We start from the raw sequence: 27,896 nt of genomic DNA on the forward strand, positions 1-27,896 counted from the left end.
GTTTGCATATTAGTATTGTTTTACTTTTATTTTACCTGTTTTGTTATTGCATATTAGAGCGATTAGTTCTATTAGTTGACATGTAATTCAGTGTCAGTGTGCAAATTATATGTGTTGTGGTATGGGAATAAATGAAATGATTAATCACTAAGACAATCTGATAAGAAATAAATGGACTCATGCATTTTCAGTCAAGTCAGAAACTCATTTATTGCAGCACAGTTATTGTTTGTAGACATTCAATTCCATTCCACAGGACGGTAAGAGATCATTGTTAAAGTAGTCTTTCCTGTACATCCTCTGCTATAAGGAGATCAAATTTACAAAGCAAATACATGGTGGAGTCCCTTCAGACTGATGGAGGGGAGGGGGGGTTGTCATAAAAACCCAAATGCGAGTGACGACACAAGAGTCCAAAAGTCATCATGGCTATTGTACAAAAATAAATAATAGATACATTTAGTTTTGGAGAGCAAACTGATGTTAATGGACTGAGGTGGAGGGATTCACTGCGAGGCAGAGCAGCCAATCCCCACCCTGGCTTACAAAGGTCCAGGTCTGAATGTGTGTGCAGTGCAAATCCACCAACAACTTTACAAAATACAAATTCTTGCGTCTGTACAAAGTCAGCTTCACTCTCCAAAGTCTACCACGGGACTGTCGGCGCACATCTCCCGACAATTCCAGACGGGAAAAAGAAGTCACAGCGGATTTGCTTTGTCATTTTCAGCATTTTGTGGAATGTCATGTCTTGTCCGATTCTTTCTTCAGCATTATTGAAAAGCCCTTTGCGGTATAAAGCTCCGACTGTTACTACGATTACTCTAAACTAGTATGTGTAAACCTTAAAAGTGATCTTGTCAAGAGATAATATGCCCATTTTTAAAAAACCCTCACTTGTTTTCCTCTCAGGGACCGTTCCATCTATCCCATAACATGACTGTGTTAGAGTCTGGAAGTAAGGAATAACCCATGTACATACTATTCTAATCTAACATGACAATAAGGCATATTAGCTCAACATGTTACTGTTAAAAGAAATGGATATTAAAAACGTGTCTCTCCATGGGACCATCGTCTGTTAGCCCTGCTTTAGAGTAGTGTAGTACCACCTCTTATCTTCTCTTCTGACACATTTCTTTGTCACGATTTCTCCATCCGAACAGCTGCACTGGAATTCGGATGGGCCGTTTTTAAAGGCGGGGCCTCAGGAATGTTGTGAAATTAATTGTAGTAATCGACAGTGATTGTCCGCGGCCTTTGTCCTGTGCCGTCCCCATTTACACACACACACGTCCAGTCAAAATGTATTTACAGAGAGAAAGGAAACACTAGCATGAGCCTGTACATTTTACATCCAAACAAAACAATAACTGGACATATTTGTTAAGACTTGAATTGCAGAAATGGTCGAGGCGTTAAGACGTGTCGCCTCCAAAATAAGGCAACTCCTGGGTTCAGATTCTCCCCGAGTAAAAAAATATGTACAAAAAGACGAGTGAATTTGAGTTAGGTTTTTTTTAGAAAGTGCACAAAAGGAACAGACGACTGCTCAACTCACGCAAACTGAATCTAATCTGTGAATAGATTGAGACCAGATGAAGGTTAGAGGACGCGAGCACAACCTGGGACATGAGTGCATGCAATTTAGCCACATTGGACACATTCTGTACAGTCAATTATATTCTATACACTATCTCTAACCAAAAACACTCAAATGAGTCGCAGGGCTTCCCAGCAGTTCACAGACACAGGTCCCACTAGCGGGCAGCTGCTTGGTAAACTCTGTGAAAAGACCATTTTATGAGCGGACAAAGGGAATCCTCAGGACATGAAGTACCGTCTGTGGGCAGCCGGGTGTGTTTAAATACAAAAACCTCCCCTTCTCTCTCTCACAGCCCAGCCCGCCGCTTTTCCACTACCCTCTCTTCCCCCTCTTGCGATCATACTTGACTGTACGGGTTGCAGGGGTGTCGGCGGTCAAATGAAGGGGGCTCCGAAGGATTTAAGACACCACTGGACGCTGGAGGTGGGCGGGCGGTCCATGCGGTGCAAAGATTTCAGCTGCTCGGCGCTCAGTTCGTCGTAAGCCAGGCGGTACTCCCTGTCAAAGGCCTCTGCAGACACAAAGAGCACAAGCGAATGTTCACAAGGCCACCAACGTACGGGTCAGGGGTCAAGGCCGAACCCTGAGACCCCAGGGTTTCACGTTTAATGAACCGGGCGTTCTTTCACTCACCCACGTCGATGTTCTCCCGTCCCAAAGCAACAAGTGAGAGGAACAATATCTCTCTGTAGATACTCCTGAGATAAACACAAGAGTGCATACATGAGACAGGAAGCACGTTTGACTCGACGCCTTCAGAGAGGCCTGGAGGAATGAGAGCAGTGAAAGGGGCTGACCTCTGCCGTTTGACCCCTTCTGGGCGACGCTTGATCTCTCTGATTAGCAGGTTGATCGGCCCGTACACGTCGTTGGTCTGGATGTTACGGACAATCATGTTGAGGAGGGTACGGATCTCCTGGTGGTCAGTCGGAGCCAATGTCCCCTTTTTCTCCACTAAAACAAGTAAACAAACACAACGTCAGCGTCACATATTTCAGTATCAACAAGTTTCTAGTTTTTAGTGTCGGGTGCAGACGCAGGACTTCCTTCAATGCACGATCTAATGCTGACCTCTGCTGGCCAATAGTGAGAGTGCAACTACAGCTCCAGCTAAAGCCAAAATCACACACAGCAGTCTACCATGTGTAAGAGACGCGTACAAAGCTTCCTTTGCAGGTAATTCCTCTGATCGGTTCCTTTCATTGAAGCGATCATTGCAAAACCAGGTATGACTCAAATTTATCCTTAAATAACAAATACCAAATTTCCTCTGCATTCAGGTGTAAATCAATCAATGCAATGTAAGCTTGGTGTCTCCAGTGTGTGTGTGTGCACTCACACAAGGTCCTCCACAGCAGGTAGAGAGGCTCCCCATGGTCCTGGTGCAGGTTGATGTTGTCCCATAGGAGCTGGACAAACACCTGCTTACTGTCCTGAGACAGTGAGGTCAGTGGCAGCTGCAAAAAGACAAACATATTATTTACTATTAAACTTACTTTAAATAAACAAAATGACATAATATTTGCAATATTTCTTCTCTAACCTGTACTCCATTGTTGCAGTGTTCTGATGTGAGGATGAGACCAGGCAGGTGTGTGGGCAGGTCCAGACGACGGAAATACCACACCAGGTTCCAAAAGATGATGGGGTGCTGGCTGAGGAACTTATGGGTGTAGATCACCTGGGCGGACGCAAAGAAAAGACAAATTAAAGAAGCAACTTTCTCAGATATGAACCGCAAAGCAAACCATGAGGCTATATGTGTGTGTGTGTGTGTGTGTGCGTCTGTGTGTGCATTACTTGATCTCCCTCATTCTCCAATAGGGTCTCCAGCTCCTTCCGCAGCACCAAAGGGCTGAGATATGGTACAGAGACGGGCTTAGGGTTTGGCCGTTTGGTTCCCATGCCAACCTGACAAACACACAAAGTAGAGTTTCATCCATCATCAACATTTGTCCATCATCGTAGCAGCACAAGATTATCTAAGAGCGATGTCATTGCTCAGGGACAACAGGGGGGCACTAACCGACACCTCCTGCAGGCTACAGGGCAGGCTGGTGGTGGAGATGCCATGTCCTGGTCTCTGGGAGGAGTCCAGGCTCTGCAGTGGGCCGCCGACACTGTTGCTGCGTGTCAGCGACGTCCCGATGCCACGCTGCCGCTTCCCTGCCGCCTGCCGCTCCAGCAGACCCAGAGGATCAGACTGCACAGGCTCTGGAACCAGACTGGGAACACAGGATAAGTTCATCTCATCAAGTTCTCGTTCCACACTTCATTCCAGATCTAAATGTAAATGTAATGTGTGTTATTATATGCAATTCTCTTCTGTTTATACCTCCTATTTGATGCAGGACGGTTCTCTGGGTTCTCAGTGGAATCCTCTTCAGATGATGGTGGGAAGGTGATGAGCTCCGGTGTCTTAATATCTGCAGAGCTGCCGGCTGTAGGCTGAGTGCTCACGCTGTGGATGCTGTCACCTGACGCACTGGGGTTCACATAGAAGCTGGAAAGGAAATGACAACAAAGTCCATCTATATCTATAAGCAACAACTCTTTTGAGCCTTCAGTGTTATAAATGACATCATAGAAATAGGAGAGGACAAAACGCCTACCCGGTCGCTGCGCGCAAGTCCTGAAACTCGACGTGCAGTAAGGGAAGGAAGGCTGTGCGACAGAAAGGGCAGTTGGTGTTCAGGTTGGAGTCATCAGCCGTCCATCCTGCCATGATCTCCTCATCGTACACCAGGGCTTCACAAGAGCGGCACTGGGAGCAACTTGACATCAACACCTATCGACAGAGAACGTTTCGGTCACATAGACGTTTAGCTGTGGAAGTGTGTGTGAGGCAAAGAGGGCGTTTGGTCTGGTCGGTCACCTCTAATGCACAGTTCTGGAAGATGCTAGAAGAGGAAGCATGATGTAAAGAGCCTTGTTCAGAGTCGGGACCCCTGGCTCCTCGCCCTAGAGTCGCATCTGCAAAGAGAGACCAGAAAAAAAACATGTAATCAATCTTTAAAGGTCGTCACACGGCCACAGATGGTTGGCATGTAAGCGAGTGAGCACACACGTGTCTGGTGGGTCCCTCGGCCCGTGTCGCTGCTGCCGCTGCTGCTGCCCAGGCTTGTGCAACTCTGATTCAGTCCATTGGCCACCAGACCGGGGATGGGCCCTCTGTCGTCACAGTCGTCTCCGTCGTGCGCCGCCAGCACGTGTTCGTCCAGACGGGCTGGGAAGCCGCCAGGACCCTGAGCAAAGTCATCCTGCAGGAGAAAGAGTGACTGAATGTTTGTTTTTCAGCTTGTTTGCTCTGAGTCGCCCCTGAAAGTTCATACCAGTTATTTAGCATACTGGAGCGAATAACTACAAATTCTGCACGATGTAGATTAATACAGATTACTGATAAACCACAAATGATCAAATATTCTACTTTCCAGGGATCTGTGTTTATCCAGGCATGTTGGTATGATGATAAACCAACACTCAACATGAAGTCACATTCAATTGTTTTGTTGTGCAATTGTGGCCGGAACTTTGTCCCAAAATGAAAAACTGAATTTAGATTTGATACATTGCAGTAATGTTTCTGTTCAGTGGTCAACCAGGTCTCGAATGTTTCCAATTCCAACAAGCGCTCATTCATTACAATTGCAACACTGACCGCTATTTGTATAAATGGTGTCAATCAAATAGATGATTAGGCAGCAATTTAGAACAGAATAATTGAAATGCAATTATTGAAAACAATAGATTTTGGGTAATTTTGAGTTCCACCAAAACCAAAACAATGGAAAAGTGCTTTCAGTGCACAATGGAAAAAGGAGCTGACGAAATGTTTATGAAAGCTGACAGCACACACACACACACACCGCCACATAAACTAGAAACCTAGACCAGATGAGGACACGAGGACACGAGGACACAAGGACGCTCACCTCATCATCAGAGTAGGAATACGCTGAGGCCACAGCTCCCCACACTTTGCTGGCTACGTTTGCTGCTTGCTTCATGCTGGACTTGAACACATCGATTTTAGGCCCTGAGAGCAGGGCGTCCATCTTGATGCCTGAAAAGGTGTTAATGACTGAGCCCAGCGACCCTCCCTGAGAGGACTTCACCAGCGCAGTCAATGAAGACGATCTCGGTCCTGGACTGGCAGCAGCACTGGCGGGGGTCTTGGTCTTCACGGCGAACGTCTTGGAGCGTGTAACAGTGGCGGGGCTGCGTTTGGGTGTGTCCCCTGGGGAACCTGATGGAGTTTTGACAGGCGGTACGGGAAGACTAGACCTCCGCTCCAGGGACTGTTTGGCTGGTGGGGCATCAGGGGAGTCTCCTTGAGCCTGCTGGAGTTCCATGCTGGAGGACTTGGCGCCCAGGGGGCTGCGCAGGCTCATGTACATTTCGATCTCCTCGGCCAGATTGCGGGACACCACAGCAGGCAGGGAGCGCGGCGGCTCCAGGCTGCTGACTGACACCGACTCGTCACTCTCTGAGACCAACAGGGAGAGAGGGTCAGCGCCCGCTTCCACATCGGCTCTCTCCAGGGTTATTTTACAGTTTACTGTTTCCTCCTCTAGTACTTCAGTGGGATCATTGCCTAGCTCCTTCTTTTCTGCTTCAGTGTCCTCCATCTGTCCCTTCTCTTCTTCCAGCACTGGCGCCTCTTCCTCTGGAAGATTCCCAAGTATTATACTCTGCTCCTCTTCAGGCTCCTCCTCCAGGTCTTTGAACAGTGCTTTGGTCACACTGCTAGGAGGAGGACTTGCCCCAGAAGAGAGTGCAGCAGTCAGGATTCGGGCGTCAGCACCCATTTGGCTGGCCATGTGGTCCACGCCTTTCTCCAGGAGCATTCCAGCACGACTCTCAGCACTGAAGCTACAGCTACGCTCAGCAAAGGCCTTCTGCCGCTGCTGAGAAGTTTGCTTAGCTACATCACTGGATGCCAGTAATGCGTTCTCCTCAGGGAGCGACACGTCATCACTCTTGGTCAGCATTCGAAAAAGCTTCCCTGTTCCTGAAACAGAGGGAGAGAGATAAAGTTTTTTGTGTTCTTTTTAGTATTTAAACATGGGACGGGACACCTCAACCATAAGGATGAAGTAGAGCACAAACTAAATGGAAAAAAAGAACCATACAGAGCTTAGACCAGTCATTTTCAGTGCAACTTGAGAATGTCATCTATATTCTCACCCGTTTCCTTGCCAGCATCAAAGCTCCCTGAGGACAGCTTGACAATACTGGGGACAGAAGAGGGCATGTCAGCAGGACTCGGGGGTTCCACCACGGCTACTGCACTGTCCACTGAGCCGGCTATGTCGCCCCCTGGTGAGACCAAATGGTGAAAGGTGAACAACACGAGGCATCAACATTGCTCCTCAGTATTTTGCAGGCTTGAGGAAGTAGCTGCGCTCACCACGATGCTGCGCTTTGGCCTTGCTACTTCCCTCTGTGGAAACGGGGGCAGCTATATGTGAAGAGTCTGGTAGATCTTGATGCAACTCATCCTTGGAGCCGTAGCCTTGATCAGACTGCCCTCCTGTGGATCACAGAGGCCATATTTGTAGTTTTGGCCATCATTGCTGCAGGCTATAGTGATTCAGTGACTCCCTACCTTTAATACAGTGGTTGCCCGTCACACTGTGTTCCTCTCCGTTCATCTCACTGGAGCTGTCCGCGCTTCCGTGGCTCAAACGATCAGCCTCCGTGACTGCTGACCCACCTGCTGATGCGGCTGCAGAGACGGGCAGACAGAGGGAGCAAAGAAACAGAATGAGTCCTTCTATCTTATGCACACTGGCTGAAAAAGTGAATCACACAGATGTTTGTCCTAGAATAGAATCCATTCCCACCAGTGGTATTAGTCTTTGGGGATTCTTTCTCGGAGGGTGACCGATGGAGGGCCTGCTTGAACTGTGCGACGCCACGGAGCACATTACGCAGCTTAGTCCACATGAAGAGACCGCTGCGGTTAGGGCTCGGCCACGGGCTCTCAAGGACAGCCTGGAGAGGAAAGAGAATAAAAGGTGAGGAGCGTTCTATAAAGCAGAGGATTACTAAGACCAAAACTGCTTAAAAGATGGGTTTTGGTATCGATTTCAGATGTATTTGAGCCTACTAGAGGCATTAGATTATACATTACCTTGTTGTAATATCCATATGTGATTGCATTGGCATTCACTCCAGCATTCCTCATCTCAAACAGGACCCTCACAGCCATAACAGGGAGACCCCAAATGCCACAGAGTTGCATCACTACTCTGTAACAAACCTGAACCCCAGAGAGACACACCAGTACTTATTCATGACTTGTATATTGATTAAAAGGTGGGATTATAAAAATACAAAATGCTGTGACTGTACCTCATCCAGCACCTCCACCTCTGTGGTCCTCATCTTCAGGAGGATGTTGTAAGCCTGCTGCATGGCGCGGGTCTTTGACTTGGCCAGGCGCACGGCAGCTGGCTGGCAGATGAACCAGAGGCTGTAGCAGTGACTGAACAGGCATCGGGCCCACAGCTGCGGGTTGGAGTAGAACCGCTTCGCCATCCTGTAAGCCAACTTGATCTCCTGTTAGGGCGACCAGTTCATATTGTCAACACATCAAGTTCTATGTTACTACAGACAGTACATGCTGAGGAAATAGTGCTGCTGCGGTTACAAAGATTGTTTATAGAACGCACAGAGGTCAAGTAAATAATAAAGTAGCGGCTCATTAACATACGACAGGAAGAAATGATTTAACTACAAAAGCATCCTGAAGGAAATGTTATTCAAGTCATTCATCTGATTCCGTCTGACCTCAGCTTCTGTTGAGGGACATTATTTGTCATCCAACAAAAGTCAGGTCATGGCCAACGGCTCCTTGGAGCTCAGTTTGGCTTTCACACACCATTGAAGCAGCGCTATTCTCTACTTGCTATTCCCTCCTTGGCCTAAGCTCAAGGATGCAGCGTTCCAAGTGAAGCTGTTCTGTAAATAGCTTAACAAGTGCGATTAATCATAAATCTACTAGACAATATTAAAATGGAAACCGATGAAATTGTAATGGCTGACTGGAGCTGACTGTGTGATTGTGTGCTCGCACCTGTTTGGTCCTCTTAGCCAGCAGAGCAGGGCTGCTGGACAGGCTGGCCCCGGCTGCGCTGCTGCTCAGTGCTGGCCGTAACTCCCTGGGACGGTCGAACAGCTCCATGCTCAGCCTGGGGAAGCTCTTATAGCTGAGGGAAGAGAAAAGGGACTCTTAGTGAAATGTCATACTTTTGGGTTGATGGAGACTGGTTACAATGGGGTCTTATGATGGCTGACCTGAATTTGGGGCGGGGTTCAGATCCGTCGTCAGGTGGCGGTTCAGGTGGCATGACGAAAACGGTGTGCTCACTCTTCTGGGATTCATCCAGCTCCAACAGCTTTGTGTCCTCAGATGACTCTCCTTCAACCTGTAGCCAGGGACAAACCCAGAGCCTTAGAGTTTTGAAAGGAGTGTCTTTACTTTTGTCGTGGATTTCGCAAGCAAAACGACTTAAAGAAGATGATTTGATTAATTTCAGGACAAGGGAAAGGCAAGAATGAGTCTTCATTTGTCCCTTTTTGAATAGATTTGAAAGGTGCATCCATCTTCTTTTAATGTTAGTACCAGGCACAAAACAAGGTGCTAGGAGATCCAGTTTACAGGAGAGGCCGTTACCTTTGTGCCCTTGTCGGTGATTTTGTCAGAGGGAAAAAGCTGCAAGAAGGGGAAAGAGAGCAAAAGGAACAGAATGAATCAGAGGAAGTTTGGGCTTCCCCTCACCTCCCAGTGGATTAATACCATTTGCCAATAGAACAACACAAAGGTGACGTAATGGAAGGAAAGTTGGCAAAGCAAAAAAGAGAAGAAAACAATAACTGTGTGTTGCATGTGTGAGACGCGTAGGATGCTGGAAGTCACCTTCTCAATGCAGTCATCAAAGAAGGCCAGGCCTGTGTCCTTGTCGCTGACAAACGTGCACTCCTCGATGAAACGGATGAAGATCTGCGTCTTGGTGAGCTGGGAGTAGAACTTCTGGTGGGCGCGGTCTCGACTTTTCAGAAACCCTGCAGGACAGCGCCAAGAGGTCACGGTGACATTTCACAACATTGACTGACTCCGCATTCCACAAAGTCAAGATTTGAGTATTAGTATTTGTATCCGAGTTACCAAGTAAATACTCTGAGTTATGTAAAAAGCTCGAGTGTGACCCTGATTGATTTATTCTTGAGTGGACTATTCCGGGAAACAAGTGTGTAGCTGTTAGAAGAAGTGACAAATATTGAGTTAGGTGCATTTGCCTTCGTTCTATCGGCCTCCAACATCGATCTGTATGAGCAAAGCTAAATGGAGGAATGAACGATTTCCCAGGAAAAACATCCTAACAAGTTAAACCTTTTATAGCAAAGTGGTGAGGTAATTGATTTATTAAAGCAGGCCATGTGATCACTGAGACGGTCTTTGGAATATACATGCCAATAACAATAAGCAGTAGATGAGGCGACTTAAGAGTTAAGGGTGTAAATTGTGCAAGAGAGTAAAGAAAGGACACACTATGACATCACAGATCAAAGTTCCACATGACTCGGAAACAAACACATGGCATAATGTGTGTTTACCCCGTTCTTTGATCGAATAGGAGCCCGTGTTTACCTTGCAGATCATAGAGGGAGCCGGCAGCCGTGGCCTTCTCAGACGGCGCCTGGGTGATGGGCTTGAGGTAGGAGCGGTAGCCTTTCAGAATGGAGGCCATGAAGCGCAGGAACGCCTCCTGGATCTCCATCTCCAGCGCCGTCTTCTTCTTGTGCCAGGTGAAATCAGCCTCGATGGGGGTCATCTCCACTGCCGAGGCGTCTTGCGGTGTTTGGCGAACTGAAAAAACAATTCTCTGGTCATTTTAAATATAAATAAATTCCATATAACACAATAGTGAATCCATAATTTACTGCACATTACTTAACCCTTAAATACTTCCTTTAAGAAGCTAATTTTCTACTTTTATAAAGATTTATTTTGTACACTTTATTTCTCTTAAGTGCTTTGTTCTGTGATTTGAACAAGGAACACAGAAAGCTGCCGAATCGCTGCATTTTAACCCTTACGAGGGGCCGTGAGGGGCCTTTAGCTACAAAAAGATGTTGGGATGCAGTTTGTACCGGTCGCCAGTTGGTGGTGCAAGTTGCTAAGTGAGTTAAACAGGCTTTTGCATTGCTTCTTTGGAAGGTTTTTCCAGTTACTGTGCCTCTTCTCGTCAGACCTGTAACACATGACAGCACAGAAACACTGAGGTGGAAGAAATGGAAAGATGCCACAGAAAAATAACTTCTCATCTCAGTTAAGCATACGTCTTGATGTTTGAACTACAGTATAAAAAGAAGTAGTAAACGAGAACATACAGGTAGATGGTGTTGGTGTCTAGATCCACACACACAACATCGGCCGGGGGATCGTAGAGGTCGAAGTAGCGGGAGTCCACACCCACTATAAACGGACAGGGAGCGTTGAGGACACCCGCCAGAGAGAGAGGACACAGGGGAATGTAAGGACACTGCCACTGAAAGGGGAAGATCATCTGTGGAAAGGTTGAAACGAGATAGAGAAGAGAAAAACTGGATTACTACAAGTGTTAAAAACATTCAAGCGCCACAAATTAAAATACAAAAAAAATGCACCAATAATTTCATTCTTTTCTCACATTAGCAGCCCAAAATTGCTTTTATAGTGTGAATGTTGGTTCATCGCTATACAAACTGATTGAGGCAACTAGAGCAAACCGTCCGTGTTGCGACATGGCTTTGCACATGGGTACGTGGGTACTCACAGCCACCACAGCCTCAGCCACTCCGGTGAGCACGGCGGGTCGCAGCGAGTGCAGCAGGATCTTGCTCTCCAGCAGGACAAAGTGCAGCAGTGTGGCGCAGTTCTCTGAGCCCAGATTCATCAGCAGCGTGCTGTAGTCTGCCCCACTGACAGGAAGGGAGAGGAAGCAGGGAGGAGAGGAATTTTAAAAGGAGGCAAAAACGCGGAATGGAACACAAGGTGGAAGAAGAGGCCGAAAGGAGGACGGATGACGGAAGGAGAGGCAACGATCACAGAGGTGTGCAGAGACATTTGAATTGATGGGATAAATGCCAGAGAAGCAAGGGTAATGCAAGGAAATTCATTCAAATCCCATTCAAATGATGGCAGATAATGAAGATCCCAAAAGAACACTAATACAACAAGCAATATCTTGGATACAACGCCGCCTTACTGCTTTGGGACGCTCATAATAGCAAAGCCTTGTTGAGAGTTGTTGTGTCCGACGTGTGATTTTACTACACCGACTCTCTTTTGGTTCAATGCTCTCTGCTCAACTTTGTGTTTTTGTGTGAGCATTTCATCTTGGACAACTGACTTAGAGGAGTACTTTTACATCTTTTCATTTGGGAATATGTATGTTTTGGTCTTCACAGCTTGTTCTCCAAGACAGGTACAACTACTTCCACTACAAGTATGACAGACAACATTATGTAAGCATTACAAAAGGCCAGTGTACCTGAGGGGTAAGGGTGTACATACAGGCTGGGAGAGGATCAAGTTGTCATGTGCTGAGAGCTGAAACCAAAAAGGCAAAAAATAAAACTAATCACATTAAAAACAAAAGTAAATCATATTTGTAAATGGCAAAACTCATTTTTAAGAAGCTCTCACCTGGACCAGGATTCTGGGCCTTTGAGGTGAAGGAAATGACACACTGTGCATGAAGTGTGAGATGTGCCTGTGGGAAGACAGACAGGATTACATTAAGCTCAAGTTTGACAGAAAATTCAACAACTGACATTTAAACCACAAAGGCGACCACCAGATGACTGAGTAAGATTCTTACTTTTCAATGGGCAGAGGGTGAGGGCCGGACACAGACAGCTTGTAGAGGAACATCAGGAACTTGCGAAAGGACTCAAAGAACGGCCAGCGGGAGAGCAAACAGATGCACTTATTGGTGTTCACGGGCCTGTTGGGAATCATCTTCTTCTCCACTGTGGTGAGCAGGCCCAGCTGGATCTTCTGCTTCTCGCTCAGCAGCTCCGCCGAATAAGGCTCGTAGAACTGGATGGCCGCTCCGTACACCTGGCACGGACAAACGGTCGGGGTTGTATTACACGGTGGTTGATAGTGTACTTTGTCCTCAAATCACAGCGGTAGAGTCTTGGCGTCTCACCTTTTCACCGGAGGAAATGGTTAGGACGAATGTAGAGAAGACGGGTAGAGGGTCACGTGTGTTGGGTGCCCAGCACTCGATGTTGGCCCCCATGGGCAAGCAGAACAAAGGTACAGACTCTGACAGAGGGAAGGACTCATAATCCTCTTCTGGGTAACGAAAGATCAGCCCTGAAAAGCAAAAGAGAACCGCCTCATGTGTTAGTCATGCATGAAAACATACCTTTTATCTGGATTGATGAAGCTTGTAGCTTCTCAAAAACATATGTGTGTGTGTTTCTGGTGCATGAACAGAGCCGCTGCCCTTCTGGCTTTGTTCCTCTGCAAGGATTCAAAGGACGTAGATAACACAAGATCAACATTTTCAGTCAAGATGCTTTCTACGTAATCAGACTGTATACCGTCTGGTATTCGTGTTGACATTCCGACAAGACACACACTCATTATGTGAACGCTCGCATACACAAACATGCACAGTAGACACAAATAGAGGGCGTGGCAGGAAGTGCTGTTGTCTGAGATGAATAAACAGCCACCTCACAGGAAGAAGGTTGGCTAAAGATAAAGCCCGCGTGTGCGTGTGTTTGCGGGTGTGTGAGCGCACACACACACATTCATATGAACACTGATTAAACTGGTGTTATACAATGGACGGTTCCAAAGGCCGAGCTGTTAAGGGAGCGTTCACTTTGGGGCGAAAACGCACTTGAGAAATGCCAGTTACAACACAGGCCGCAACAATCCAGTGCGTTATCGTAGACGCACATTGGTTTCGCCATGACCGATGCTTTTTAGAGGGACACAACAATGGACACTAATGAGTTCTGCACTGGAGGATGTTGGGACACTTTAAAGAAAACACTGAAAGCAAAGGGAAAAACAATCAATTCAAAAACTCACCAGCTTTGTAAATGATGGAATTGGAGGCAGAAACAGATTTCTTGTAGCAGAGGAACACACTGGAGCCCCACTGGAAGGTTTGAAAACAAGCTTTAGGATTTGGTCTGGTGATGTTGGCATTCTCTTGGGGTTGGACTTGGTTCTATACTTACCATGCCGCAGTTGAGGTTCTTGTCCACCTTGCAGAAGGTATGCGGTGGCGTCTCGCCCTTGCTGGTGATGATGACGCAGATGTCCGTCACGGCCAGGGAATTCTGGGGCTGGACGAGCGGCGCGCGGCGGAAGGTGATGAAGATCCGCTGCGAGTTGGCCGAACTGTTGTTGACATTGGCGCAGCGGCCATACGGCGTGGCCTGGATGACCTCGCAGCCCTGGATCAGGCGCTCTTTACCCTCATACAGCACCCTGATAAACACAACGACACAGATGTGATACAGCTGTGCATACAAGACAAGTTCTGATGTTGGCATTACATTGACTAAATGACACCCTGTCTTCGAAACCAAAAGTCTCAGATGTGGTTCAACAGGTTCATAAAAACCCGCGAGTTACGGCTCAACGCTACAATCTTAAAGTCCGCCGCACAGGGACAATGTGCGACATTAAAGCCACCTGTAAAATGAACAATAAACGCACTGTAAAATGAATTAAGTCATAACATGAGCTGCGGTGTTTCCGTTTGTTCTCAAGTGCATTTAAAACCTACACAAGGTAATCAACATTCCCTTTCACAGAACAAAACTAGATGTATCAAAATCAAACAACCGCGTTTACGCCGTCAAGAGGACAATAGACGACGATTACAGAATGTCAGGGAGATTGGTCACACCCTACAATAGCTTGACGTCTGGCATGATCGCCTCCAGGAAGAATGGTGGTTATGTGCAAGCGATAGAGAGAGAGAGAGAGAAAATCAGACCTGAGCACAGAGAACAGGAACATCAGAAAGTCAAAATAGTGTGGAAGTTAAAATGGCAGATAGCAGGGCAGTGCTAAGTGCAGGCGGCAGGGGGAATGACTCGTGCTCCTACATACAAATCTCTCGTGGACGCTTCACTGAGTGTTCTGCTGGAATCACTTCTGCTGCCGGGCCTGGCTTTTAATGTCCTAAAACTGGCAACCGTGCCAAAGAACAGCTGTTAATAAATCACAATCAAATGACGCAACCGTTACCAAACTTCCACTCAAACTCTGGATGGTCCTGAACCTGGACCTCCTGAGGTTTGACAGCCAGAAGGTCTACAGCCAGAGTAAGATGGAGAATCCTACAAAGCTAAATTAAGTAGGAGGATAGATTTTTGTCTTTGAACTTTTCATGCTGGCTTTTTATTAGACATTTATTGTCCCAGCCCACATAAACATTCTAAAAAGCCATAAAAAGCAAAGAAACTAATTCTTGAGGGACTATTCCCCTGCATTTCTTCCTGTGGGTGTCATGCTGCATTCTAATGGAATCTGGTTTATATTGTGGAAGAATAAAAGAACCCAGAAATAGTTCTTAAAATATAATTCCAATCGTATTTCGCTATAATTTTGCCGCTCCTTCAAAAGTGACCAAGCTTCATTTCCAGGCCTGGTGTACAAACCACTGATTACTTTTCCATTGTAATCTCCTGAAGGTAAACAGTGCAACACCCTCATCTGACAAAAACAGCCCACACTAGGTCAAGTTTGGAAAAAATGTGTAATCTGAAATTGTAATCCAGAGGGCACGGCTCTGGCTCTGGCTCTGTCTCTGGCTCTGGCTCCACACAGAGCAGCACGGGGCACAGGGTTGCTCAGTGTGCAGCTGGAGCCGTGGTGCCTGTGGTCTGCAGCAGCAGCGCCGCCGCCTGCGTAGCTTCGACTTCAACCCTCTCTCTCTTACAGTCAAAGTCATCAACTGGTGATGTGGTGCAGACATATTTACCTGCTGACTCATCCAACATCCCAGACGGTGTTGGGGCAGCTTACACATACAAGATCCCCATATCCATGGTAACAAGAATATACAATTTACATGTCCTTTGATGTACAATTAGCAGGGTTTCTTCATCGGTGACACGGTGGAATAGTTGCAGTCGGGAGAGCAAATTGGTGCCCCGCTGTGTTGAGCTTCTTGCATGACCGCAGGGCTTCTATGGCAGCATGCTCCGTGTCCTCCCTTCCCATCTGGACAATGCTATGTGCTAATGCTATGCAGGCCAAGCTTTGGTGCCTCTTTTTCATATAAGGCTGAGACCTACAATGAATTTCAATCTTTGTGACACTAACAGGGCAGGCAAAAGCTGATTTATTAGTCCTGGAATCCTCTCTGCTAAAACTGGCACTCCATTTATTCTGGACAAAGTGCAGGACAAAGCTAAAGAGGCCAGAGGACAGTTCCAATGCGCTCTCTCATTTCAGTGACAAAAAACCCTGAGTCCTAATGGGCACAGCCAGTCGTGACGCCCGGAGGCCCCCGGGTTTGGGAATGCGGGGCTTTGCTGACAGCACAGGTGGCAGAAGGGAGAAAGAAGAATGATTTACAGGTTGCTAGTTTTCAATTTCTCCTCTCAAAAAGGAACAGACGGAAAAGACGTTAGCTGACAGACGGAAATGAACACTCAATGTTACAACATGGCCAGAAATGTTGACTGACCCTTCTTCTCATCTGAATCCCACAGCACTACCACTCCTGGAATTCACCTCACCTCGTCGCCAAGCCAACAGATCCTACTGTCTCAGGAATATTGCATTACGAGTGTCGGAATAATAAGTGGATGCAGAGCGACGTCAAAGCTCGTGAAATCTGTTAATACGCATCACTAAGCTGCATACTGGATGGACAAATTGGGTTCTTGAAGCACAGGAAGAGGTTTACATGGTGACCTGACAACTGGCAGGAATCCGAGCTGCAAAGCCATCTACATGTCAGTGTGCTGTGAAGGATTGCGTAATCTCTTTAAGGAAACAGGACTTCACGTACGATCTTGTGTTTATGCTCTGGTGCACTGCGCTCTTTCAGTGCTGAGGTAGATTCAACCGTAGGAAATCAAACTGTAAGTCAGTGAGTTTTCAATTCACCTTCTCTTTTAGACCAAAACCTGACTTTGCGTTTGGAAGAGGAATCTCTCAGTGTGTGTGTGTGTATGTGTGTGGACTCATGTAACCAGAAACTCCAGTTTGTTAGTGGCTAAAAAAGGTGGAGAGCAAAGTGGAAGCATTGCGACATTCTATCACATGGGCCCAGCGGGAGCCGCAAACTGGCTTTAGACGAAGAGTGCGGTGTGCAGACAGCTCAAATACCTCCGGCTGTTGCATCACCGTGTTCTCCAAAACATAGAGGATATTTTCAACACAGAATATCTGAGGGGGGGAATGCACAAAGAGCTGGATGAGACCCGTAGAGTGCTGGCCGTGGTCACCAGGCTACTCTGATTCTGAGTGGATGCTTGATGCTTGGCGGCGGTGGCCATGGCTGAGGTTGGGTGTTGGTCTAATCGTCGGTAGCTTAAAAACAGGTGGGTAGCGAGGAGTGCCAGCTTTATACATACTTAATTGAGAGGAATACAAAGAAGGAGTTTGCTGTATTAAGACGGAGAGGTTGTTAGAGGACAGAAGGACACGTGGCTGAGGGGGTTTAATGAATGAAGGGCAAGGCCAGAGAGAATGCAGTCTTTCCTGACTGAGCTTTCACTAATTTCCATTTAACGACTTTAGTGCGAATAGATTATACTGTGGTAATGGAGGAGGCCTTGGATCTCTAAACGTCCTCTTACAAATGTACTCCATCAGGCTGCAGAGGCAAATCTAATAAGACATCTGCCATCGCCGATAATCACAGGCTCACCCGATGTCGATGAGCGGAGGCTTCCCGCGACTTCTCTTATAGCACAGGAAGAGCTCGGGACTCTTGAGGCTGCCGTGATTCAAGTTGGCTGGCTGGCCGCTGTATGTGACGTCAATACAGGTGAAGCCCTCCGGCACGCTTTCGCCCGCTGACTTGTTGATGACGGCCAAGTCGGTGATGGGCGCCTTGGGGCCGCTGGATTTGGTGTCGGACAGGTCCTGCTCCAAGGGCGTGGACTTGTCTGTCAGCCCGGCTACCACAAAGTAGTCGGTCACGCGGTGGCCCTTGTCTTCAATCATGGCTGGATGGACCTGAAAAGTAAGAAAATGAGTTGAGACACACTGCAAAGCACCATGTAGCCCAAAAACAACGACCAAGTGAAATGATGAAGCTCAACACTTCATGATTTGACTTTACTGGGATCTGGTTTTGTTTTGCGGTGCACTAGCAAAGCTTCTAATAGTTGGCTGTGAGGCATACACAGTGTGTGTGTATACTTAAAACATACTCTGGGCATTTAGGTCAAAGCCACAAAGGACATTGTGTGGTACTGAAAGCAAAGCTGTGGGGATAGTTCTGAAATCCCTCTTGGGATGGTGGGATGGACTGACTCCTGAAAGCATAGGCAGCATGCTAAACCAGGCTTCCTGCAAGAGTCCTTTAAGACCACTGTGCCGCAAGGAAGCAAACAAACTGCAGGCAGTGATGAAGGGTCTCTTCTCGTTGTCTATCAGAGCACTGTTCCAAGCATGTTGAGAGATAGAGAGAGAGAGTTAAAGCTCTGGTGGCTAAAGAGAGCCAAGGGAGAGCAGCCGAGCTCAGAGGAATGTTCAGAAATGCCACTGTGTGCATAAATCAACACATGGCAAAGTCTTGAAAGGCACTTTAGAAATTTGATCTCAACTTAAGCTTCAATAACAAAACCCTGCATCTATAAAGCCCTCAATTTAAGTGTTGGAGGTGTGTGAAATTATGTCTTTTGCTTTGCATTTGTGACAAATAAATGTTTGAGTCACGGTGAGACCACAGATTTGGAACTCATTAACTGTCAGTGACTGAGTAAGTGATGACCCAGCTCTTGGTTTACCGGAGTTGCTCTTATTATCGGTGTAAAACACAAGACTTCTTCCATATACAAATACCTTATCTGGATGATGACATCACGGAATTGTTGAAACGTACCAAGACACGATAGAGATCCTAATCCACCGCCTAAGAAAAGCACTTCACTTATTAAAGCGCGGGCCAGAAGTGAAACAGAGCAAACAGCTGTGTGTGAAGGACGAGACACTCAACAAATATGTCCATGTCCTCTCCAGAGAGACGCTAGGAACCACACAGGAAGTCACATTTTTCCAGTAGTGTGTCAGCTGTGGCGGGAGAAAGATGAAGCCTCTTTGAACTGCAGCAGGGAGCGCAGACAGACCTGTGTGTGTATACTGTACTGTCTACTACTGTGGCTTTGGTGTAATTAGATTTTGGCCAACCATATCATGACTAACGCTGATCCACAGCACAAGGCATTCTGAGATGTGCCCAGGTCTAAAAGCTGCTCTGAAACCTACGCAAGTGTGCTATCTCCACTCCGATAAAGGAAAGAGATGACAAAAAGAAAAGGAAACAGAGAGAAGAACGTGTCAAAATTGAAAATTGAAGAGTGAAGCAAAGCACCGCATTGTTCCTCGGCCCCCGAATCTGATGGTGGCTGACCTACTTCCTGTCCATGCACACATTCTGGCACATGGACAACTGACAAGGAATCTCAAAACAGTGCTGTCTCCAAGGTAACAGACACGGGTCTTACCGAGACAAATCGACAATGTAGCAAATAACGAATGTCCCCGGTGAAGCATGTTATAATAATACAGGAAGATCTCCGGCCCTCGTTTGTTAGCTTCCTTCAAACAGTAACACGTGTTCGCTTTACTGAGCTGGTCAGTCATTTCTAGCAGTGTGTCTGTGCGTGTGTGTCGTGTCCACTGGCCGGAGTACAGTGCAGGACATCCGTTGGCTTGGGCTGTGGAAGGAGTAGGAGGAGCCAGACTGACCTGCCTGGGAAGGAAAATGATTCTCGCCAAACGGCTTGGATAGCAAACACACATTTCAAGCCTGCGCTTAGATTTCATTTGTCTTTCAGGTTATAAAGCAGGCGGCGAAGATGTGGCAAAGACGTGATGTGTGTGAAGTAATGACATTTATTACGCTTTTACTAGGATCGCTACACGTAAACAAAGAGCTGCTTTGCGTGTGTGAACATACTGCCGGTCTTACCAACACAAGTCTCTACAGCAGCAGTTCCATGCACTAGCCACGCTTCAATGACTTCAACTTTTCCACAAACAAAAAAAACGACAATAACCACACGAGCACTCCGAGAGCAAATACCGCGGACAAAATGCTCTGAACGCTAACAATGGGGTTTGCCGTACCGGGTCACTCCCACTTGGCTTTGAAGAGGTTCAGCTGCTTGCAGAGGAGCAGAATGGGAAGAACTCAGCCGGCGATCCCAGCAGGAAGGCAGAGGAGAACGAGTCAGAGCAAAGATGCCCTCTCTTCCCTGCTGCCTGGATATTGCTGGGATCAAACATAACTCAGCTATCAGATATTCCCCCGCAAAGCTCTAAACAATTGTCGGGCGTGTTTAATTCACTCTGTGTATATAAATGCTGCTCAACCTCAGTGAGATGTCTGAATTATTCATCGCATTAATGCATCTAGGTCCTCTCTGGGACTGAAGTCGTTTTGTTAAGAGCCCAAGTCAGTGTAAAGGATTACTGCAATGTGTGCTGCTGTCGCCATGAATACGGTGAAGGCCACAAACTAGACCAAGATCCCTAAGAAGTGTATTTAGTGTGATGATTCAGAAGAGGGCCCTTTCTATCGTCTCTTCTTTGTGGCCAATAACTGCTGGAAACTATGTTGATGTTAAACTAATGTGAAATAGATTTACTGAAGTGTACTATCCACATTTCAGGTATTGAACCCAACTGAAACTAGAAACAACGCAAACTAGGTTACCTGTTTACCACTACAGGCCAAACAACCCCCCCACACCTCCCCGTCCCCCCTACACACACACAAACAGCCGCCTACATCGAAACACACAGGAAATCAAGAAGGAAGCAAAAGGTTACACTTTTTTTTTTACACACTACATAACATTTTCTGTACAGCAACTGCATACTGTAGTGACTTCTAGGATGTGGTGATGTTCTTGGAGTTTGTCTCGTCGTATCCTTTGCAGTTCTCATCACATTAAGAAAGGGAAGAGAGTAGCAGTGCTATCAACTTACTCAAGCCTATAGATACCACAGGATGTATACTACACTACTCTCACTCTATAGGAGATATGAAACAACACCACAAAGTAAGCGTATAATGTGTGTATCCTTATAAAACAAATCATTGTATCATTTTAGTCGTTACACTCAACGATACCCTGGACCATCACTGAGCTGGGTGGAAACATTTTCATACATGAACAAACAAATGATTGGCGTGTGTGTGTGTGTGAGGAACTATGCGAGTATGCGTGTGTTGCATCATAACCAGTGGCTTCTCCCCTCAGCACACCAACGGCTAAATATCGGTTCGAGAATAGCGCATGATGGACGAAAAGTGATGCTGCCATGGCAACTGAGCGCCAACAATGAGAAGCCGTGTAACCGTAACTGCAAGTCACTCTGGCTGAGGAAGCTGAACTGCAGGTCTTTCGCATACTAGAAGAGATGTACTTTGAAACCTCAGACAAAAAAGGCCAGAGTTTCAGTATGAAACATATAAACAAAGCCCACTTAAAATGTCTGGCAAGCAAATAAAACAGGGCAGTGGCCGTAAACAGTGATTTTGTTGGACGAGGGATTTGACTAAAAGCCATAAAGCTACTGTAAATAAAAGTGAACATAACATTCGGGGATTTTCTGGACTTGTTCTGGGCTTGTAACGACGTTTCAGGTAAAAGGAACAGTGGGGAGAGTCTATTAAATTTCCTGCTGTATTAAGTGTGGTGTTGTAACTCGAGCCCCCCTGCCTCTAAAGGTTGTGCCATGCCCCTCCCTCCCTCCCTCCGCATCTGAAAACCTGTTCCTCTGTTACTCCTGCACCCTGATGATCGGGTGTCACGTTCTTTGTCTGAGCGGCGGAGGGGTCACTACGGTCCATGGAAGCAGAATACGATGAAGAAGCTCTAATGGCTTCTTCTCTGGCCTCCCACACACAAAGACCCAGTCAACAGTCCACATTGCAATTGTATGTGTCATTTGTATAGAAAACATAAATACAGTCGACTTACTACTAAAATGAACCGTGACCTTGGCCTTCAGGCAAGCTAACACTACAATGAAACACAGACTTTCCCATTGAGGGCAGCGTTCGTCACAGTCGGTGTGTGTACATGCGACTTTAATTCTACAGCGAGGCAGGCAATAAAGACATTTTTCAAAAATCACGCACTGTTAAGTAACAGATCAAGATTTTTGCAACTGTGAGCCGATTCCTAAGCTTACACTCGGCGTAAGCAATCTGTGCATGCATTCCCTCACCTGGCGGGCTTCCATTTGTAAGCCGAAGTCAGAAACAAGTCATATTACATTACATATATTATTAATATACTTCTATCTATGTATATCTCTTGTATTGCATTTTGCCTCGCCAACGGAAATTGAGTAAAGTGTCCGTGTTAACGTACTGAGTCTCTCTTGGAATCTTCTCTTGAATTGGCTCGTCAGCATCAAGATCATGAAATTCACAGACAAATAAATAAACATCACTCAGACTAGTATCTGCTTTATAACCGTGGCCACTACAGGAAGCCGGTGTGTGCATTTGTTGGCTGTGGCACTGGTTTGGACTCGCTTGCAAATGGGCCAAAGGTTGGCAATGTAACCCAACAACCCCTTGAAACAGAGGAACTCTCGAGCTGCCACAAATACAACAAGGGAGGTTCTACCCCGCACGCTCGTGTGCCAGGTCTGTGTGTTTGTTCTCCTTCAGCGCTTCTGTGGCATTAATGGCGTTCACCTAGACAGCCTCGAAGTCTGCAAGGGCACCAATTCAGTTCATCCAAAAGCTACGAGCAGCCAGCAGAAAGTAAGAAAGACAGACAGAAAGACAGAGACGGACCTAGAAACACACTTAGAGTGGAAACCCCTCACGCCGTCCCCCGCGGTCTCCCCGACAATGACCTCATCCCGTTCACACAAAAGAGCCTGGAGGTTTGTTCCTCACGGGTAAAGGAGGCAGTTTGTGCATGTGCGCATGTACACGTTTGTGTGTAACGCTGGACAACAGAAAGAGCTGTGTGTGTCTTTAGTAGTAGCCTGGCATGCAGCAGATCCACTCGCAGCTTGCCTCGCAACAGCTGGGGATGACACACAAACAAATAATACTGTGCAGCACACACTCTGCACGATCAGACAGAGAAGCAATGATCTCAGCCACAGTGTTCACTAATGCAGATGAGCAGGCTGACCTCATCATGACGGGGGACTGACCAGGCTGAGCCCTCACTTCATATATCTCATATATGTCCTCTATACTAACATCTACCTGAACGCCATGCTTTGACTTCCTCAAACACTTATTAACTGGTTCCACAAAATAAAACAAGTGTAAATAAAGGAAGTTCAGGAAAATAGCAGCTTCTTCACCGCCTGCATCAAATCACAAATATGATTGGAGATTGTGCTTGTGTTTGTTCAGAGTTGCAACAAGCGCCACTCCTTCACTCGCCTCCAAACTTGGCAGAAACATTGTTCAGGTGTCCGGCATGTCCATAGGGGACTTTTCATTTCAGTTTCAGTATTATTTTTTGTTTTCTTTCCAATAAACAGGATGGGACACACATTACATTACATTACATTACGATCATCCAAAGCGACTTACATTACATTACCACCCTTCGCAGAGGGGGGAGCAACTGAGGGTTCGGTGCCTTGCTCAGGGGCACCTCGGCAGGGACTCGAACCGGCGACCCTCCGGTTCCCAAGCGGAAGCTCTACCCACTGAGCTACTGCCACACACACACACACACACACACACACACACACACACACACACACACACACACACACACACACACACACACACACACACACACACACACACACACACACACACACACACACACACACACACACACACACACACACACACACACACACACACACACACACACACACACACACACACACACACACACACACACGAAACATCCAAGGGGTGCTTTTAGGCCGGGGTGGGGCAGGGAGGAGGGAAGAGGGAAAAGTACCTGATCTACCCGAGGAACGCTTTGCCCTAGTATTCGTACATTTATTTGTCTCATCAGAATCCCTGGGATTTTCCCCAAAAAGCTTTGCACGTGTTTCCATTACAATTTTAATTTCATTGCATGAAAGATTGATTGATTTATTCTGCGTCGTGTAACACAGAAACTAAAAAGCATTAAAGATTCAGGACTTTCCAAGGAGATAATTGAAGAGAAAGCCTTGGCGCTTCCACCGAGAGCGAACGGTCGTCGTTCTAAGCTGCAGCGGCCTCGGACACGTTATGCTCTCAGCTCTGGTGGCAGCTACGCAGTTTCAGCCCGGTGTCTGGCTCAAGTGCCACTCAGTGTTCCTGGCTTTGGAGGATCTGTAGAGGCAAAGCGTCTCTCCCTGCCACCTGTCACCACACTGTGCTGTTAGTGGTGTCGGGCCAGACGGACTACAAGGTGCCAACGAGGTGACAAAACCTACACAAAGCCGTGACCACACAAACACCAAGTATGCCGTTTCTGATGTGGAACCTTGGTTGAGGATTGCATACACATGCTGCAAACTATGCATGTGTGTAGTCTGTAAGGACTGTAAATACCTCCGTCTGCCTATTAATGTTTGCAGAGCCACATGAAGAGACCAACCGCTTCCTCCACCAGGCAAAATGCACTTGGCAGTTGGTGGAGACTGGAAACTTATTGTACAGTTCAATATTTGCTCTTCAGACTGTTCAGCCAATCTGCTCTCAGGCTGACAGATAGGCCCGTGTGATAAGCCTGACATCATCATATCAACGTGCTAACAATGTCTCTCTCCCTCTGCACGGCCTGAACAAGCAAATGGGGAAACTCTGTTCCTCCATTATGTTCGTGTAAACGTCACACCTGCCGATTTTATTTTAGAGGCAATGAGCAAACGTCCTTCTCATTTTCAGGCTGTCGATTGCTGTCAACAACCTCGGAGGAATAGAGGTCTCAGAGCCAAATTGCACTGATGGCAATAAGCCTTCCTCTTATGTTACATTTGACAAATAATAGAAATGACTAATAACACAAAAGCGTGATAAAACTACAAGAAACCATCGGGGTAAATGTGCTTAATAATATAAATCGCCAATGCCTGAAGCTTTCCACTTTTACTTTCAGTCTGTCTGTGCTTTTTGATATACTTGATTCCTGCAACAATACCATGACCATGTGACTAGAAAGGCAGGTGTGTTTACAAAAGACGCTGACGCACTTGAGAAGTTTGCGGTGTGGTGTGCCTGGTGTCAAAAGCAGCCATTGCCTGCATAGCCCGGGGACACACACTGTACACATAAACTGATGCACTGACAAGAAGTGAAATGACTTGATGTGTGAAAATACGAGGTAGAGGATGAGAGGGCAGCAGAAACGGGGCTGAGGTTCAGCTAAGCAGACGCGTCACAAGACTTGCCCCCCTCCTCAAGCGTGACAGACCGCCAAACAGAAGGCATTCTTTCCACTCTGAAGCAAGGCCAGAGAGGGCAAAGTCATTGCCCTCGCTAACTAGCTCAGCGTAGACGCAGAGTGCAGATCTAAGCCGACTGAAAGGCGAAAACAAAACAAGCCTCCTGGCACATCGCAAAGGACAAGGGTCAGTGAGAAGGGAATAGGTTACCTGAGACGTTTTTTTGGCTGGATTACACAATCTTAATTGTGTGTCTCTGGCTGGAAACGGGAGTTAATACGTCTCTAAATCTATAAAAATATGAAGGAGAGCCAAATCACAATGTCAGTGGATTGGATTTTGCTCTCTTGCATGAGAATCTAGTTTCTCTGCAGAGTCATTTCCTTCCATCCTTCTGCTCTTACTAACAAAAAACGGAATTGCAGTAATGGCAGAATCCTTCTCCTGTCTGTTGCTGTCCCATTGGTCAATCTCCCTCCTTTCTTTGGTCACCTGGCAGAGCCTTTGGATGACCCCCCCATTGGTGACAAAGTACAAGATCAATGTACGCAAAGGCAGAGCGCAGCCGTGACCCACTTTGTACCTGCTGTAACAGTTACGAGAAGGCAACATTCACTCCGCTCCCTTTTTCCAACAGACTACCAGGGCCAAGCCAAGGTTGAGAAAGTGATTCTTGCTGTGTTTCCATGTGTCAAAACTGGAGCAAAAAAAAGAAAAGAAGAAGCTTTGGCTAGCTGCTGAATTCTGCAAGAACACCTGCTATGGTTTTCTCCTAGGTTATTCTTTTTAAGACGTTCTTGTTTGTAGTCATGACGTCAGGTGTTAAAGCACCTAAATTAACGTATGATTGGCAGTTGGTTCACCAGAAGAGGAAGTTCCCTCCTGTGCTGTGCTGGGGCTTGTGCCATAGCTGTCATAACAGGACATCACATGCACGCCGTGAATCACCAAACAGTGATGGGAAGCCTGGGCAGGGAGCACTCTGCTGCCCTCAGGGTTTCATATTGCCACAGCTGGAGACAAATCAAGTGCTGAGGCATAGATTTGTGAGCGCCTCAAACGGTATATTGTTCTCACCCAACCTCACGTCAAAAACTGCTTACTATCCCTCATATTCCTCAATCACTGGGGTATGAATAGGACCAGTGACTTTCAAAACAAAAGGAATTCATTGCCAAGAGCGAAGCGCTTATCTCAGAAAAATGCAATGCAGAGACAAATAAACACAAAAACCAAGACAACAATAGTTCTAGACGAAGGACAAGTTGAGGATGGATCAGGCTTGATACCTGCCCTCACTAATGGGAGACTGATAAGGACGGACAACAAGCTGTCTCCTAAAAACCACTAAGACTAGACCACTAAGACTAGACGTATGTGAGGTTGTCTGTTGCCCGCTAGAGTTCCAAAACACAGAAAACGATAAGGCAGGAAGATACATGTCCAGTCAGCTGGTCTAGCAAAGGATCAAATGGACTCTTCAGTGAGATGAGGACGGCACCTGTGACCCCAGGCCAGAGGTGAAGGCAGTTCCCTTGAGGACAGTGGAGGGCTCAAAAAGACTAAAGCCTCAAAAAGCAGAGATGACTAACAAGCCACAAACTATCAAGAGCATCAGCTATTGCACGTACAAATGCGTACGTGTCGTATTCAGATATTCCATGAAATAAAAAGGAAGTGTGTCAGTTGTTAGCAGGAAAATCAACTTCCTACTAAACACGAACTCCCCACCACAAAACGAAACGGCAGCGGCTCCGCATTTCCTTATCCTGGTGAAGATACATTGGCAGGCCGTGTCTCTTTGTGCGTGCGTGCGTGCGTGTGTGAGAGAGAGAGGGAGAGAATGGGGCAAGCAAGACACCTGCGAGGTTAGCCAGGCTCCAGGAGAGCTCAGGCTGATTGTGTGGCGTCAAGAAAGGCCAGCAGGACGGGAGGGGAGCAGGGCGGAGCGGAGGAGGTTTTATATTCCCAACTGTTGCATCCGAGCCGCAACTAGGTCAACTTTCTTGCAGGAAATACACACTCTTGCGGGTATAACAACAGAAATATCACCCTGTGCGGTGATACGTGGCTGCCTTCTGTGCCCGCATGATGAGAACTATTTAAGAGGCCAAGATGAACATGTATTTCTAGCTTGAAACATTAGCCAACACCACTTCCACGTATTTAAAACAACGTTAAGAGTAAAACACAACTCACATAATAGACAGGTTCATTTAATTTATGTCGATACGAGACAATGTGGGCACTTACCAGCTGTTTATACTACACCGACGGACGATGTTGACATGTAGGCAACTTGCTGTTTTGACCCGTTCCGTGTATTCCGCTGTTGTACTTGTGCAAAATAAACCGCGCTAGAACAGAAAGACAAACTTAAAAAGCAGTCAGGTACTGTACGCGGTTCTTTGCTGCTACTTCTTCGCCACACTTTCATCTGAAGTTGTCGGCAGGGAGAGGCGCCATGTTTGTGAGTGAGCTGATAGTTTAGTTGGAGCTTTTCTTCCTTAACGTTTGTTTCAGAATGGAACCGCCCAGAGGAGAGGAGAGGCTTCAGTCTGCTGATAATACAACACGGACTGCCGCTGCCTTCAGGTGCTATCGGAAATATCGGTGAACAGGTTGCGTGCACTCGAAAGGCCCAAAGAAATCGTAATCTACTACTATACTTGAATTGCCGTGTTGAGGTTT

At 46.7% G+C, this 27,896-nt stretch overlaps 1 protein-coding gene across 2 annotated transcripts; it reads right to left on the minus strand.

Moving 5' to 3' along the window:
• Window positions 1-191: 191 nt before the first annotated feature.
• On the minus strand, window positions 192-27,740 carry dennd4c (DENN/MADD domain containing 4C). Of its 2 annotated transcripts, XM_076143701.1 has the most exons (34): window positions 27,459-27,740; window positions 17,521-17,831; window positions 13,862-14,114; window positions 13,710-13,779; window positions 12,811-12,980; window positions 12,478-12,719; window positions 12,303-12,369; window positions 12,148-12,206; window positions 11,431-11,575; window positions 11,006-11,181; window positions 10,766-10,866; window positions 10,263-10,481; window positions 9,531-9,676; window positions 9,288-9,326; window positions 8,909-9,039; window positions 8,688-8,820; window positions 7,964-8,170; window positions 7,743-7,871; window positions 7,453-7,603; window positions 7,215-7,334; window positions 7,017-7,139; window positions 6,794-6,925; window positions 5,539-6,617; window positions 4,674-4,866; window positions 4,482-4,579; window positions 4,219-4,394; window positions 3,942-4,109; window positions 3,633-3,831; window positions 3,407-3,517; window positions 3,150-3,287; window positions 2,946-3,063; window positions 2,404-2,560; window positions 2,240-2,304; window positions 192-2,117 (listed from the first exon to the last, which is right to left on the minus strand). In XM_076143701.1, exons 2-34 carry the CDS (start codon window positions 17,817-17,819, stop codon window positions 1,981-1,983), a joined length of 5,751 nt encoding a protein of 1,916 aa, XP_075999816.1. In that variant the 5' UTR covers window positions 17,820-17,831; window positions 27,459-27,740; the 3' UTR covers window positions 192-1,980. The 2 variants fall into 2 exon arrangements, with proteins under 2 accessions (XP_075999816.1, XP_075999817.1); XM_076143702.1 differs by lacking the exon at window positions 9,288-9,326.
• Between the last annotated feature and the right edge of the window lie 156 nt (window positions 27,741-27,896).

This window comes from Genypterus blacodes, unplaced genomic scaffold, assembly GCF_046128005.1.
Source record: "Genypterus blacodes isolate CSIRO-AG114 ecotype Tasmania unplaced genomic scaffold, CSIRO-AGI_Gbla_v1 ptg000027l_1, whole genome shotgun sequence".
In the NCBI taxonomy this organism is placed as follows: domain Eukaryota; kingdom Metazoa; phylum Chordata; class Actinopteri; order Ophidiiformes; family Ophidiidae; genus Genypterus; species Genypterus blacodes.

Bases quoted from the DNA above. Each gene is read 5' to 3' on its own strand.
- dennd4c (XM_076143701.1), bottom strand. From the start codon at position 17,819: ATGATTGAAGACAAGGGCCACCGCGTGACCGACTACTTTGTGGTAGCC. The intron at 6,926-7,016 runs GTGAGCGCAGCT...TGGTCTCACCAG, and splicing joins GGCCAAAGCGCAGCATCGTG to GGGGCGACATAGCCGGCTCA. The intron at 4,580-4,673 runs GTGTGTGCTCAC...CTCTCTTTGCAG, and splicing joins CCGAGGGACCCACCAGACAC to ATGCGACTCTAGGGCGAGGA.